Here is a 16629-nt window from a genome sequence, read left to right as displayed (position 1 = left end):
TGTGTTTACACTTTGTTTACTCTAGTACTGTGTATATCCTACCTCAGGAACTGCTGTGCTCACGTGTGTTATAATCTGACTGTGTAACTCACAGATCACAGCATGTTAAATATCTGTGCACCTTATTCCACAACCCTACCTCATACTCAGAAATGAGTGCTGTGTTGGTGCTGCACTGTCCTGTCTGTTTACTGTGTCTAATGTGTTATTTATGGTATTTATTGTATTGTTTCTAGTCAACTTTTTTGCACACTTACGTCTGCACGTTGCACTCTGTACTGCTTATTCTGTTCCATATTGCACCGTGTTCCTTGGAGGAATGTAATTTCACTCCACTGTACATAGATGGTACATAACTAGTCAAGTCAAATCTTTTAGTTAGCCTCTGGTTTACCCATTTCAGTAATTTATGATTCTGCCACAGTAAATGGCTGTATAAGGAATATTTAGTTCTAGGCTCCTCACTGCACAGTAATTCCATAAAGTTCAAGTTTGTTTTTCACTATTTTAGACAGACTGGTCTAAACGATGATCTGATCAGACGGCAGGTAATGTGATATGAAGTTCATTTGTCGCTCATACATGTAAGGGGTTGGGAATCTTAATAAAGACTAATTAACACACATATACATATGTTCACACATTCTTCTTTTTCATTCTTTTTCTTTGGTTTGGGATTTCTTAATAAACTTCATGTCTTTTACAAGCATTTCGGCTTAAGTAAAAGGGCACTAGTTTGCGGCACTAGACCAGCAGGGAGCGCTCCTTACTCAGAGGATGGCTGGTGTGTATAAAACCGGTGGCAAGGAAGTCATGCTTCGAATGCAGAGCTGTGCACACCTTAATGTCTGTGTCTGTGTCTGTGTCTGTTCTCTTTTCTGTTAAGGTATGGAAATGTTTTATGTACTAATGCCTTGGTTTAACTGGTCTTAGAATGTATTTTTATGTGCCTTGTGTTTTATGTAATTTTATGCCATCGTGTAAGCTCACAGAGCATTAACTTAACAACTTAACAAAGAGCATTAGCCTAACTAAGCTGCTACAGTATGTTACATGGTTTCTCTGCGAAGGAAGGCTGTGCTATTGTGTATGTATTTGTGTTCAGGTGCTGCTGTAAGTAAATACACTCTTGTGATTGAATTACTGGTTGTGTTAACGCCTATGAGTTGTTTTGAAAAGCACTTTAATTGCATTTGCACTTTAACTGGCTTTAGTATTCCTTTTTATATTGAAGCAGTGAAGTTTATTATTGCTTAAATATGTTGTCAGGGTTTTTTTTAATCACATTTGGTATTGTCTTTATTGCTTTGGTTTTCTTCCTTTTTTTTTAATTTTCATTTCTTGCATTTATTTATAAGTTTGGGTTAAACAAGAATGGTGTATTTAATGTAATTCAATTTGTTTTCTTACATTGTCTTCATGAGTTTGGGGTATTACAAATTTATGTGTTCTTAAGTTTATTTAATTGAGAACATGGTTGGGTTTGTTTGTTTGTTTGTTTTTGTTTACTATTTCATTAGTGTTTAATTGGATTATATTGTGAATTTGTGGTCTTTATTTCTTTAACTATTTTCTATTGTTTTTGACTGTTTATTCTATGTAATTAATATGAATTGATGTTCAAGTGCTTAAATTGCTATTACTTCTTTTGTTTTTTGGATTTATAAAGTGAATGCCAGAGCTGTGCACACTATAACTTCTGTGTCTGTTCTCTATTTTATTAAAGGAAGCGGGCTTTGTATCGCACCCAGGTTCCCCCTAGGCCTGGGGCTGGTAACACACACAGTACACAAACAAAATAGAAATGTCCTTACATCAGTAACGAGCCATAAGAAAAAACAGAGCATCGCTCAGAGTTCTTCTGAACTTTCACCTACTTACAAATACATTTACTCCTCAATCTCACCTCAACTAATAATACTACATGTAATAATATATCATCGGAGACTTTAATCAGAACTCTACCTGGCTCTTCTCTCTCTTTCTCTCAACCTCTCTATCAAATAAAGTAAAAAATACATGTCTGATTCTGTATGAAGTGATCAGCATGATTACCAGTGAAATATATGACAGTCAAAAATCAAAGCTGGGTAAATTGCTGTTGCTAAAGATTTTTGTGGTATAAGTATTCTATATGGTTACCAGTGAATTTTTATACAGTGTGAAGGCTGTGAATTTGTTGACTGTCTGTAGAGGTTCACACATAATGTAAGCTAGCGTTCAGGAAGCTGATGGGCAGCAGGACTGTTACTAAAAAAATACATTATTAAGCAAGTAATCTACTTGTAATTTTGACTCTTAATCAAGTTTATGTTTTTTAAATGTAGACTTAAGCAGTAATAAACTCGGCAGAGCCTTTCAGAGATATTAAACTACTTTATTGAACACAGATAAACTAGGAAGTCTTATATAATCATCTAACCATGAAATGCATGTAGATTAATGTAAACCTGCTCCTTACCCAGATTACAGAGAGATGTGTACACATGCACTAGCAGAGCCAGAGTGTACTGTGAACAGTCTCACGGCTCAGAGCTTTTCTCATGTAATATGTTGGGTTTTAGCTTTGTCTGTATAGATTGTTTCCACGGAGATCACCAAGTCAATTCAGAAACATTTTCAGGCTGTGTCTGCAGATATCCATCTCAGTTACTCAGGCAATTTTCCAATGAACTACTTATTCACTCTCACTTGAGTATTTTTTTTCTTTTCTAATACTTGTTATTACAACAGTAGCAGTACTTAAGTAGAAATTTTGAGTAGTGTCTCACATATAAGTTACATTAGTAGTCACTTTTATGAACCTGCAGAATATCTAACTGCCACTCTTGTTTGATGATCTTGATCAGGTGTACCTGTTCACCTGTCAAGACCAGTTTGACCACAGTGGATCCTCTGATGTGTCACTCATGCTCCACTGAGACTTCAGTGTTACACAAATACATTCTGAATTGCGTTTTTTCAGTGTCCAAAGGTAAGAGGATCAGGTCGTGTTTTCTTACATTTCTGAGGAACCACTGGTGGACAGTCCTGACAAACACATCAGGGAAGCAAAGTAGAAGCTTCTGAGGTTCAGAGCATAATTTGTTTTTAGTGTTTGTACATAAACAGGCTGTGATCTTATCCGTGTTACTGTAAGAAACAGATAATCATCCAGTTTCACAGCAAACAGCTTTTATTGAAGCTTAGCAGGAGAACTAATTTATCTTGAACACAGAAATACAGAAACATGTTCTCTAAACACTTCTCTCTATATGGACTCACAGTGAAGAGTTTTCTTCATTAACATTAATATCTCACATCTTCACTTCTCTGAACATCCTGACTGTGATGTTAGTCAGTTACACTGCATAATGACATATGAAAGCAAATTAAGCCAAAATCATCTTTACTGATTAAAATGTCCATCTCTGACACACACACTAGAAGGAACAAACATTAAGAATTAAGACTTTGAGATTTAGATCTTTGTATTCCTGAACACACTGAATGGCTGTTTATACAGCTCAGTGAGCTTCTTTTCCAGCTCATCAACAGTCATTCTCTGTTTTTGAAATCTGGTCTGACGATTATCCTTGCGGTATATTTGTTGAGCAATGTAGGCTTGAGAAATCTTTCTGTTTTTGTCAGTGCAAGTGAAAGCAGTCCAGAAATGACTGGGAATGTTAACTCCCTGATCAATGGCTCTGTTCTCCCTCTTTATTGGCAGCCAGGTCTCTCCTGGGACCACTCCAGTCACGATGTAAGCTGGGTTCGTTTCATTTGGCTTGCAGTATTGCTGTATCTTGTTGCCCATTGGTGTCTCCACTTCTGTTCTCCATAGTCCATTGCTCTTTTCTGTTTGTGGTGCTATGTTGGTGAGCGTAAAGGTTGAATCTGCCTGGTCCTGATCAGCAGCGTAACTCCTTGGAAACAAATGGCCTTTAGTGATATTTCCAGAATTGTCTTGACGATAGTCCTTTACCAAAGCCTGATTTTTAAACTTGGACGTCACACTGGCATTCATATCTGATTCTGATATCATGTTACTATTCTCTGGTTTCAATGGCAGATCCAGCTGTTATGAAGGAAGAGAGACAATACAATTAATAAAAACATAAATTAGAAATATTCTGGGTGGAGACATTCTTCATCCTGAATAAACTCTTCCAGGAATCTTGTTTGTCGTTCAGATCTCTGTTCATGATTTTAGTTATAGGAAAAAGAAAATTCACCCTCTTTTAATTCAAAGGTCTTATTTTGTCCGTTATTAGCATGCCTACTATCCAGCTAGCAGAGTGAAGGAGATACATAAAACTACTGTAAAGGGTCAGTTAATGCTGCTTATTTTATCCTTGGAGAAATTTGGGTATTTGAAGTTTTAAAGATCTGTATGTAATAAAAGAAAAAGGCTGCTTGCCTCATTTTACTTTCACAAAGTCTCAATGTCAATGTGTTTTGTATATTTTCAAATTCACCTCACAAGAAGTCATGAGCACAGTTGAACAATAGCAGTACAACAGAACAGATGAAACTGACTGAAAAGAGCATTTATTTATCACAGACACTTAATGACTTTTAAGTAACCTCAAATGATCTAAGTAACAGATCTAAGTCTATAGATATACTGAGAGACTTGGTTGCAGTTTGAGGCACAAACTGTATGCATTGTGCCCACTTGCTCTGTACGAAACTGTCAGATGATCCTAAATGAGTTGTGTTCATTTAATAAAAAGCACATATGCATCCCAATGTATTTGAGAGAGGACTGTGAAAAAATGGCTGGGGCTATCTGATTACATACTACACTCTATTTACTAAAGTTTGAGAATCTTACAGTGGCCAGTCTTGTTCAATTTTCCTCTGCCTTTTAAAACCAAGTGTAAATTTAGGTTAGCCTCAACAGTCATGTTTGAGAGAATTCCTTTAACAATGATGGCAGTTTGAGATTTTTTTGCAGTCTTAGTAAATCAACTGCTAAATTCAGGCACACCCCTCTGTCTTTACCCCATAATATAAAGCCAATATATGCATTTTTGGAGATATTTTTAATGATAATTCTAAGTTGGCTGCTGCCTTAAGCCACATAGGAATCAAAGCGGCGGTCCCCATATTGGGAAACCAGAGAACTATGGGGTAAGCCACTTACCCATCATAAGTAGAGAACAAGTAATGAATTGTTGGGGTGAACAGAGGACTTCAAACAATAACGCAAGGAGATAACCAAAGAACTTAAGAATACGCTAAGCTGGAGGTGGGATCAAACCTCCAACTTCAGCGTTGAGAGACCAGTGTGCAAACCAGCTCACCACTGGAGAAGTAATGGAAAGCAAAAACTAATGGCAAACTAAAAAGAAAAACGTTTGAGCTCTCTTTATGCAGGATGCTTAACAGCTGACGCCAGTCAGTAGTTCTCTTCCTCCCTCTGGTGGCCATGGTTGGCCTAGCAGGAAGCCAGGACTTTACAACAATGGCCTCAAAGAATTAAATGACATAAAGCAGGCATGTCAAACTGGGGACCTCCTGGACCAAGGTGCTACAGAGATTAGTGTTCACCCTCATCTACCGCTCTGAATTCAGTTCATGAAGGTCTTGCTAATCAACTAATGAGCTGAATCAGGTGTGTTTAATGAGGCAGTATGCTGAAGTCTGCAGTGTTTTGACCCACAAGGACTAGAGCCTGACACAAGACATAAAGGAATCTCTTTCCATCCCAGTCTATTTCTTGTAACTCAGGCTTTGTGCAGCAGTGTGGGCATAGCTTTTTGAATAGGTTTCTGCAAATTACATCCACATCTCTGCATCTATTGGATGCTGTCTATTATTAATAAACATTTCTAATATTCCAGATGTGCTCGGTGCAACCAAAAACTTGAAGCCGTGACTCAACAGTAGATGACTCAGATCTGGATTGATTTAAGTTAAGATTTAAAAGTTTAAAAAGTTTTGCTTGACAGCTGACCATAAATTTGCACACACATGTTATGACCCCTCACCACGCATTCCAAATCAAATTTTGCATTGATGAATTTTGTTCTAAATGCTCTTTAGATGGTTTCAGAACATTTATTAAAGTTTTCTGGCAGCGAGTAACAGCTAGCAGCTTCCCTGTTTTTAAATCTTCATTTACGTCCTACCTTGTTTCTGCTCAGAGATGATTTAGTGCTTAACCTGAAACTCTGTCAAAAGAAAACAGTAATAGCTTTTTTGACAGCAGTGAAGAAAGCAATATTGAAATTTCGTGCAGAACCGAGCATGCACTCAAGCTCTGTTTTCTGGAGCGGTCACTGTCAGAGTCCTGTGATGGACTGGCAATCTGTCCAGGGTGTTTCCTGCTTTCCACATTCCGCACTCCGCACAGTGAGCCCTGGGAGAGATAAACATCTACCAGAAGGATAAACATCTTAGATTATGTATGTTTGTCAGTGCCAGATTGAATTGAGCACAGACTGATAATGTGGTCACTTGGTCTGTGGCAATTGACTTGGTCAGAAAAAGTTTGGGCCTTGTTTAGTTTGAATTTATTTTACTGATTTGTGTTTCTGTGTGTGTCTTATGTTCCATTGTATTGTTTTTGTTCTGAAAATGTTTAATTAAATTTTTTTCACAAAAAAACAGCCATTTTGTGTCAATATTGCACTACATACATCTGGCCCTTGAGGGTTCAAATAGCTTTACTCACCTGAGGTTCGACCTTCCAGTCATTGTTTCGTTTAACATGATCCTTAAGGTAGAACGTGTAGGCAGAGTAGACAGGGATCCTGCTCTTTGTGTCGTAGAGAGTGGCGTATCTGTACTGGCCTTCCCAGCGCTGACAAATCTGCTTATACTTCTTTCCCTTGAGAACAGTTGGAGTGGTGACTTCATGTTTTGCTGATGGCAGGTGTCCAATGAAGAACTGAGGGCACTTACTTCTGAAAGACTGCACAACCTCTGACCCGGTCGGTGAGGTGAAACCCAGCAGCAGGAGCAGAGTGAGGAGCTTCATCTTCATGCAGGGCAGAGAGTTCTGTCTGAGTAGAGCAGAAAACAGAGACTGATAAAGAGAGAACTTCCTAAAGGAGGAGGAGACACTGGCAGGAGGTGGAGCATCTCAGCTGCCACTCACACAATACCGTGTCTAATCATTAAAAGCTTTTACTTTAAAATGTTTCACTGCAGTTATCACCCACTCATAAGAAATACAGCGGAGGATACGTTGTGCCATGCTTTATGTTGAATAAAAGAAATTATTTAATTCATTTTGTAGTTGAACACTACTACTACTAATGATGATGATGATGATGATGATGATGATGATGATGATGATGATGATGATGATGATAGTAGTAACTATTTTAATGAGCACATTTTCCTTCAATTAAATAGGGACAAAACAGAGATTATTGTGTTTGTCAACTAAGAGAAGAGTTAATATTTGCTGTGCTGGACAGATATGTTTCATACATATCTCATTTTCTACAAAGGACAGTGTTGTAAATCTGAATGACCACTCTGTGAATAGAAGGAAAGAAGAAAGAGAAAAGGAATTAAAATGTTTATCTTTTGCATTCAGTTTTACAAATGAGCAGTAGAGTCACAAACACAGGGTGGATGAACAGACCTGAATATTAAGAAGTGAATACACTACTGACTCTGACACCGTGAAGACCACATACTCAGATGTGTATAAAAACAGGAACCCAGCAGAAGCAGCACAGAAACCACTGACCACAACAGACTAAAAATAACTCCTTCAGCTCACACTGAAGGCCTGAGCTTCTGTTCAAAGAGGAACTTCTGTGTTTCATGTGGTAATTCAAAGTGCTTTACAAATGAAGAAAATACAAAGATAATTAAAATTTGAAAAAGGATGCAGGAAAATGGAAATTAACAACATCATTAAAACACAATTAAAAATATAGCCGCAAGCGGCAATAAGCGGGTTCAAGCACACAACAGCAGTACGGGCCCTCCTGCAGGTTTAGTCCATTAGGCCTATAAAGGCCTCAAGCTTTTGGTTTAGCCCATTAGGCCTAAAAAGGCCTCAAGCTGTGGGTCTTATTTATAGGTAGAACTGCAAGGAAGTCAGTTCATCAAAAGGCCTTCAGTTGCCATAAACAACAAGCAGTGGTGTTTCAACACATTAGTTTTACATTCCTATGTACTGATCTACACTGGTTTGTAGAACATCCAAGAGGTTGTCAACATAGATGTCTAAACTGCATGACTAATGGCAGCATTTCTCACATAGTATCACTTCCACAGTGGATTGGTTCTATATTTAAGCCATTGATTTGATGTAGGCCATAATGAGGCCCAATGCACTCATAAGAGGCCCTATTGGTATGAGGAGCTCAGTGAAAGTGGGTCAGAATTTTGTCTCTATATCACTCTGATCAAATGTTACAGGCAAAAATATGAGTAAAGATGAAAAGTTGAAACATAGGACTAAAGTAAAGTATAAGCTCAGTGAAAGTGGGTCAGAATTAGTGAAAAGGTCACAATATGGTATGATTCTTGATCAGGGACCATATCCAAAGATGTTTACCAAGTTTTGGTCAGATTGACCTTTTGACCTTTGTATAATAAGCCTTTGTATAGTGAAATCTTTGAATGAATAAGCCAAAATAAAAGACAAGCAGTGCAATTTTTGACATAATATGTAATTAGAAAGTTGTTCATGAGAGTGAACTGAGTCACATGGCACTTTTTGTTTGTTTGTTGACCTTGTAATAACATTGTAATAGCATTTTAGTTGATTTTTTTTACGTTTTTTTTTGAGTGCTAAAGCGCCCCCTAAAGGCCAATCTGGACTAAAATTGGGCAAGACCATTAGAGTCCTAATTTGTAAAATTATTGCGAGTTTGGAGATGATCTGACCAATGACTGAGTTATGGCAAATCAAGCTAGCAATGCCATGTTTGCAGTAGTTCATTGATTGATTGATTCTCAATACACTCAGTGGAACAGTCAAAATGTTTTTGATAATTATTGAGGATCAGTGTCTTCTGAACCTTATGGTACTAATTTGATAATAATTGGCAAAAAATCCAGAGATTAGTTTGCAAGAATAGGTTTTTCACATTATGCAAATTAGCTCAAAAACTAAGGGGGTGGGGCTAAAATTGACTGGAGTGCTCTTGTTCAGCACGTCCCAAGGAATCAGCAGAAAAAAGTATTTTGTCTCTATATCACTCTGATCAAAAGTTACAGGCAACAATATGAGTAAAGTTGAAAAAGATGAAAAAATGAAACATAGGACTAAAGTAAAGTATAAGCTCAGTGAAAGTGGGTCAGAATTAGTGAAAAGGTCACAATATGGTATGATTCTTGATCAGGGACCATATCCAAAGATGTTTACCAAGTTTTGGTCAGCTTGACCTTTTGACCTTTGTATAATAAGCCTTCATATAATGTAGTCTTCCAATGAATAAGCCAAAATACCAGACAAACAGTACAATTTCTGACAGAACATGTACTCAAAGTTTTTCAAGTGAGTGAACCGAGTCGTATGGCACCACTTGTTTATCTGTCGACCTTGTAATAACATTGTAATAGCATTTTAATTGATTTTTTTTTTTGTGTTTTTGAGTGCTAAAGCGCCCCCTAAAGGCCAATCTGGACCAAAATTGTCAGACACCATTAGAGTCCAAATATGTAAAAGTCCTTAATTTGCCCTTAGTTTGGACATGATCTGACCAATCACTGTTGAGTTATAGCTAATCAAGCTAACAATGCCATGGTCACTATAATTAATTGATTGATCCACACAACCCTGAGTAGAAAAATCAAAATGTTTTTGATAATTATTTACCTAGAGATGCCAAAGAATTGTTCTAGACCAAGGTCGAAAAGATTGGATCAAAATCCAGGGACTAGTTTGAAAAGTAGGCTTTTTAAACAGTTACCGATTACAAAAAACTATGCAGTTTTGTAATAAATATGCATTTGCAAAATTGTTTGGAATAATGTACTACATACGATATACAAGGACTTTCAAGCAAACTTGTAATAAAATAGTAATAATATGTAATAATATGTTGATTTTTATGAATAGCGCCCCCCAGTGGTCCAATCTGTTGAAACTTGGTTGGTTGTTAGAAAGTGGCTATATGTAGAGATCATTCAAGTTTGGTGAATGTTAAGCCTGTCAAAAGCCTGCTAAAGGCTTATTGGCCGATGGCGACCATATACTTCAATGAATCAAATTCTCTTTAGGGATTCACTTATAATCTGGCCAACAGATGGTATCTGCAATGTTTCAGCTTGATTGGATGTACGAATGCTGAGAAACAGCCATATAGCATTAACTCCGCCCCCTAATTACTTATGCACACAAAAATCGAATGGCTACCTCAGAATGAGCAACTGACTAGGCCTGTGAAGTTTGAAATTTTTTGGCTAAAGGATTCTTGAGTTACAGATTTTTCAATTAATTCTGAATTATTTTGAATTTATCCAGAAGGGTTCATTTGCATATGGCAGCCATGTTGTTTAGAAAAGTCTAAATGTTTTTGATAATTATTGACCTTCCGGCACTTCTGAATTTTTTGACACCAACTACATGGGGATTGGGCAAAAATTGTAGGACTAGTTTGCAAAAGTAGGTTTTGCATATTATGCAAATTAGCTCAATCTAAGTGGGGGAGCTAAATGGTCCCAATGACAAAGTTGTTTGTTTGGACTCATAGAATCAGGAAAAAATTATGTCTTGTCTAGAAAAAATCTGGTTTAGGAGTTATAGGCCCAAAAGCGTTGACCTGCGCAATAGCGCCCCCTTGTGGCCGACTGGGCTGATTCCTTGCGCCTGAGTAGTGGGAGGGACTACTACCTATTGACCAAGTTTCAAGTCTGTAGGACTTACGGTTTGGGCTGTGCATTCCGTTTCAGGGCGGAAAAATAATAATAAGAAAAACTTTGACAATTCCAATAGGGTTAATGCATTGCATGCTTGAACCCTAATAATAGATTTAAAAGAGAAAAAATTAAGAAAGGTCAAAGGTCTCTGGTATTATGTTGTGGTTGTCATCCTTTAAGTGGATCTGGGTAGATGCCTGTATATAAAAAAGTATATGTAAGTAGTTTTGAAATAGTTACATGCTATAATTATGTAACTTTGGAACCCCTCATTTGTGGTAAATCATTATGAATGTGTAAATGATACATATTTAAATCACAATCTTATACACTGAGCACATTAGTTATACGTGTTTTGTGCCACTCTTATGATGCAATTTAAGTACATTAGTGTGTTTTGAGCTCTAAAAATACATTTAAATTGTAGTAAATTTTTTCCAAAGGTATTCACTCACCCATCCAAATCATTGAATTCAGGTGTTTCAATCACTTCCATGGCCACAGGTGTATAAAACCAAGCACCTAGCCCTGCAGACTGCTTCTACAAACATTTATGGAAGAATGGGTCGCTCTCAGGAGCTCAGTGAATTCCAGAGTGGTACCGTGATAGGATGCCACCTGTGCAGCAAGTCCAGTTGTGAAATTTCCTCACTACTAAATATTCCACAGTCAGCTGTCAGTGGTGTTATAACAAAGTGGAAGCGATTGGGAACGACAGCAACTCAGCCACGAAATCGTCGGCCACGTAAAATGACAGAGCGGGGTCAGCGGATGCTGAGGCGCATAGGTCACCAACTTTCTGCAGAGTCAATCACTACAGACCTCCAAACTTCATGTGGCCCTTCAGATTAGCTCAATGGCTTCATGGAATAGGTTTCCATGGCTGAGAAGCTGCATCCAAGCCTTACATCACCAAGCGCAATGCAGAGCGTCGAATGCAGTGATGTAAAGCGCCACCACTGGACTCTAGAGCAGTATAGACGTGTTCTCTGGAGTGACGAATCACGCTTCTCCGTCTGGCAGTCCGATGGATGAGTCTGGGTTTGGTGGTTGACAGGAGAACGGTACTAGTCTGACTGCATTGTGCTAAGTGTAAAGTTTGGTGGAGGGGGATTTTGGTGTAGGGCTGTTTTTCAGGAGTTGGGCTCGGCCCCTTAGTTCCAGTGAAAGGAACTCTTAATGCTTCAGCACCAAGAGATTTTGGACAATTTCATGCTCCCAACTTTGTGGGAACAGTTTGGGGACGGCAACTTCCTGTTCCAACATGACTGCGCACCAGTGCACAAAGCAAGGTCCATAAAGACATGGATGAGCGAGTTTGGTGTGGAAGAACTTGACTGGCCTGCACAGAATCCTGACCTCAACCCAATAGAACACCTTTGGGATGAATTCGAGCGGAGACTGTGAGCCAGGCCTTCTCGTCCAACTTCAGTGTCTGACCTCACAAATGCGCTTCTGGAAGAATGGTCAAAAATTCCCATAAACACTCCTAAACCTTGTGGAAAGCCTTCCCAGAAGAGTTGAAGCTGTTATAGCTGCAAAGGGTGGGTCGACATCATATTAAACCCTATGCGTGTGAAGGAAGACAAGCAAATAATTTTGGCAATATAGTGTTAGAGTTAAAGAATTTTTCTTCTACTCTCACAATACTGTCTCAACATCCTAAACTATGTACTTTAGTTGTGTACTACAGTGTAATCAAACACATTTTTGGATGGTGGACCAGTTCTAGCAATGACAATGATGTTTGTCATTGCTCAACTTTTTTTTCTCAGAATATCAAGGGTGTGATGACTTGACCAATGTTATTGTCAGCCCAGTATCTTTAAACACTTAAGAAGTGAATACATTACTGACTCTGACACCATGAAGAACACATACTCAGATGTGTACAAAGACAAGAACCCACCAGAAGCAGCACAGAAACCACTGACCACAACAGACTGAAAATAACTCCTTCAGCTCAGACTGAAGGCCTGAGCTTCTGTTCAAAGAGGAACTTCCGTGTTTCATCAAAGAAACCATTATCCCAAGCAAAGACAGAGCAATTTAGCTTAAATAGTACCTTTCTTACACCGTGGTAATTTAAAGTACTTTACAAATAAAAAAACAAAACAAAGTTAATTCAAATTAATTTAAAAAGATGTAGGAATTAACAACAAAACATTAAAACATGGTTTTCATCCTAGCCTTTAGTGTGTGTGGTGCCTTTTTTTATTTTTATTTTATTTAATTTTAATCATTTTACTTTACTTTTATCATTTGTGTATTAATTATTTTATTAACCATTAGTATTCTTGTGAAAAGCTAGTGTAACATCTGTTCACTCTTTGTCCTGGTCTTTCTTTGTTATTGCCTATTTCTTGTTTCCCAGTGTTGTTTATATATCTGCTATGTGCTTTTGTTGTCATGTTGGCTCTTCCCCCGTCCTGCCCTGTCTTCACCTGTCCTTTGTCTCCTAGCCCCGCCCTCTCATTGGTCTCGGGTGTTTCTTGTTTTCTCTGTTAGTATTTATACCCCGATGTTTGCTCAATCCCTTTGTCTTGCATTGTCTATACACCTTGCTGTTGCATGTGTTTTGGATTGTAGGTTTTAAGTGTGGCATAAGTGTATATGGCTCAGCCTATATACACTCTCAGCACAGTGTCTCCTCGCCAGCAGGATTCCAATTCTCCTGACCAGCCCGTGGTTTCTGAGTCTCCAGACCAGCCCGCAGTTTCAGCATTCCATAGTCCATAGTTTTGTTTCTGTCCCTATCACCATGTAGATCCCTATACCAGTCTCCATCAGTGTTCCTGTTTTTGTGTCTGGTCTTCTTGTATACATTCCTGTTCACGTCTCTGTCCCTGTCCCAGTGACCCTGTTTGTCCCCGTACACACGTCTACGTGAAGTCCCTCTCTTGTTTTGCCATTTGTCCAGACTCCTCTTTTGTCCAGTCACCTGTCTGTCCCCCTGTCCAGTCCTTTACCTCATCTTCTGTCCAGTCTCTGTCTCCTGTCTCATCTGCTGTCCTGTCTCAGGTCCAGTTTCCTGTCCAGCCTCCAATCCAATCTTCAGTTCTCTATATATACTCTATATATATAGTTGTGTCTCCAGTCTTGTCTCATGTTTCCTCTTCTGTCCAGCCCGTAGTCCCATCTCATGTTTTGTCTCCTGCCATTTCTAATGTCTCTCATGTCCAGTCTTCCATTCAGCCATTTGTCAAGTCTTGTGTCCAGTCTTTTAAACAGTTTCCTGTCCGTGCATTCCTTTGTCTAGTTTCCTGTTTGTTTTCTAGGTCAGTCCCCTGTCCAGCCCTTGCTTCCAGCCTCCCCTCTAGGTAAGCTCCCTCGGTGTGTCCTGTTCTGCGCCTTGGGAGCTGCACGTTGGAGGAAGGCTTCTGTAACATCTGATCACTCTTTGTTCTGGTCCTTTTCTGTCTATTTCTTGGTGTCCCAGTGCTGTGTTTATGTACATCTGCCATCTGCCTTTGTTTACTTGTGACATGTGCTTTTGTTGTCATTTTGCCTCCTAGCCCCGTCCTCTCATTGGTCTCAGGTGTTTCTCGCTTTCTCTATTAGTATTTATACACCTCCGACGTCACAGCTAGGTTGGAGGGTGAGATTAAGGCACTGCTGGAATGTCAAACTCAACACCACATTCAGTAAACTCGCCTCGAGACAGCCCGCAAGACCTCCCATGTACCAGGATTGGCCAGTTTTCCCAGACTGGTGGAAGGTCGAGGGAAACATAGTGTGCTAGGGAATGGGACCACCAGCACCTGGGCAACATCCGCACTGAACAGAAGTCACCTTAACCAAGCCAAACCTCTGAAACTTATGCCAGGGACTCTCCTGATAACTCCAGATACTAAGGACAGTGGAGTCTGGGAATTCCAGTATCGTAGAAGACTGAACTCACCTCCAGCAACAGATCTGAAGTACTCTCCTCCTCTACTCCTCCCTTGACCAATGTTTTAGTAATTGGTGACTCAATTGTGTGGAACATCAACTCCAGCTAAAGGTAAACTGTTTGTTTTATACCCCCGTGTTGCTTGAGTCATGGATATCGCACAAAACCTGCTAGAGTTGTAGTTTCTGGCCCTCTGTCAAAATTTGATTTTTAGCAGAATCTAAGCACTAAACGAGTGACTGAAAGGTGGACTGAGGACAAACTGTTTCTTGTTGACAATTAAAACATATCTGTATTCAGGTATAGAAATGAACAGTGGAATTAAAAACACAGGATGGAAAATGAACAGACGTGAATATTAAGAAGTGAATATACTACTGACTCTGACACCTTTAAGACCACATACTCAGATATTTATGAAAAACAGGAACCCACCAAAAGCAGCACAGAAACCACTGACCACCACAGACTGAAAACTCCTTTAGCTCACACTGAAGGCCTGAGCTTCTGTAGAAAAAAGAACTGATGTGTTTAATCGAAGAAACTATAATTATTCCTTGCATAGACATGGAGGTTTATTTATCTAGCACCTTTCATACACTGTGGTCATACAACATGCTTTACAAATGAGTAAATACAAAGATAATTCAAATTTAAAAACATGTAGGAGAATAAAAATTAAGAACATGACTAAAACATTATAACAAAAGCTTCAAAAGAAAAAATTGAACTTAAAAAATTCTAATTAAAGATTCAATTAGGATAATAAAGTGCCATTACAGGAGAGAAGTGCCGAGAAGTCTAGAATGAAGTGTTGTCAACTGAGCTAAAAAATGTTTTGTCACCATTTTGGACTCTGTGAGCAAGTGTAAGAGAATCCAGGCAGCAACAGGCTACACGAGCAACTTCAGCTGCTCATCCACCACACATGCCTCCATTCCTGCTGAACTCAACTCATTCTATGCCTGCTTTGAGATCAACCAAGCTTAGCTGACCAGTGAAGTTCTCTCTGTAGAAGAGGCCCTGTCAAGAGTGCACACACACACACAGCTATCGGACCTGATTTCATCCCAGGATGGGTCCTGAAAGCATGTGCCAGGCATCTTTAACCTTTCTCTGCCATGGTCTGCTGTTCCCACCTGCTTTAAAACCACAACCATTATCCCCAGATCAAAGAAACCCATTGTGCACTTGAATTACTATGGACCAATTGTTCTTGTGCTTTGACAGACTGGTCCTGACTCCTGAACTCTGGATCCTTATCAGTTGGCCTATCATGTGAACAGATCCACTGAAGATGAGTGATTCCTGCCGATGCACACTGCATTGAACTATCTGGATCTCCTCACCAGCAGGCCTCAGTCTGTTAGGATTGGTGATCACACTTCTCTCACCCTCACTCTTAGCACAGACTGTTCACAAGTCTGTCATATCACCCATGATCTACACCCTGTACACCCATGACTGCATCGCCAAGCACAAGTCCAACACCATCATCACCAAGTTCACTGAGAGCACAATGGTAGTGGGCCTCATCACTAACAACGAGGAAGTGTACAGAGAGGAGGTGAAGCTTCCCACAGAGTGGTGCACAGACAATAAACTTTCCCTTAGTGTGGACAAAACTAAAGAGATTACTGTTGATTTCAGGAAGGGGAGCAGAGTGCACACACCTTTGAACATTGAGGGGACCATGGCAGAAAGACTGAGCTACTTTACATGCCTCAGCGTTCATCTGGCTGGGATTCCACCTGGTCACCCAACACATCACACCTCACCAAAAAGGCCCAACAATGCCTTCAGTTCCTCAGGAGGCTGGGGAGAGTCAATCTGCCACATCAGCTCCTCTGAACTTCTGCAGTTCCACAATGGAGAGCATCCTGCCCAGCTACATCACAGTCTGGTACAGCACCTCCACC

The 16629-nt window shown here is 39.4% G+C and overlaps 1 protein-coding gene across 1 annotated transcript; it reads right to left on the bottom strand.

The window, feature by feature from the left end:
* Positions 1–3220: 3220 nt before the first annotated feature.
* On the bottom strand, positions 3221–6978 carry LOC118811039 (endonuclease domain-containing 1 protein-like). The gene is made up of 2 exons (XM_036575236.1): positions 6662–6978; positions 3221–4057 (listed from the first exon to the last, which is right to left on the bottom strand). Exons 1-2 carry the CDS (start codon positions 6971–6973, stop codon positions 3461–3463), a joined length of 909 nt encoding a protein of 302 aa, XP_036431129.1. The 5' UTR covers positions 6974–6978; the 3' UTR covers positions 3221–3460.
* Positions 6979–16629: the final 9651 nt, after the last annotated feature.

This window comes from Colossoma macropomum, unplaced genomic scaffold (genome assembly GCF_904425465.1).
Source record: "Colossoma macropomum unplaced genomic scaffold, Colossoma_macropomum, whole genome shotgun sequence".
Taxonomy (NCBI): Eukaryota; Metazoa; Chordata; class Actinopteri; order Characiformes; family Serrasalmidae; genus Colossoma; species Colossoma macropomum.
The sequence above is the reverse complement of the archived record's forward strand: the minus strand, read 5'-3'. Positions and strand labels throughout refer to the sequence as shown.

Bases quoted from the DNA above. Each gene is read 5' to 3' on its own strand.
- LOC118811039 (XM_036575236.1), bottom strand. From the start codon at position 6,973: ATGAAGATGAAGCTCCTCACTCTGCTCCTGCTGCTGGGTTTCACCTCA. The intron at 4,058-6,661 runs GTGAGTAAAGCT...CCTTCATAACAG, and splicing joins ACTGGAAGGTCGAACCTCAG to CTGGATCTGCCATTGAAACC.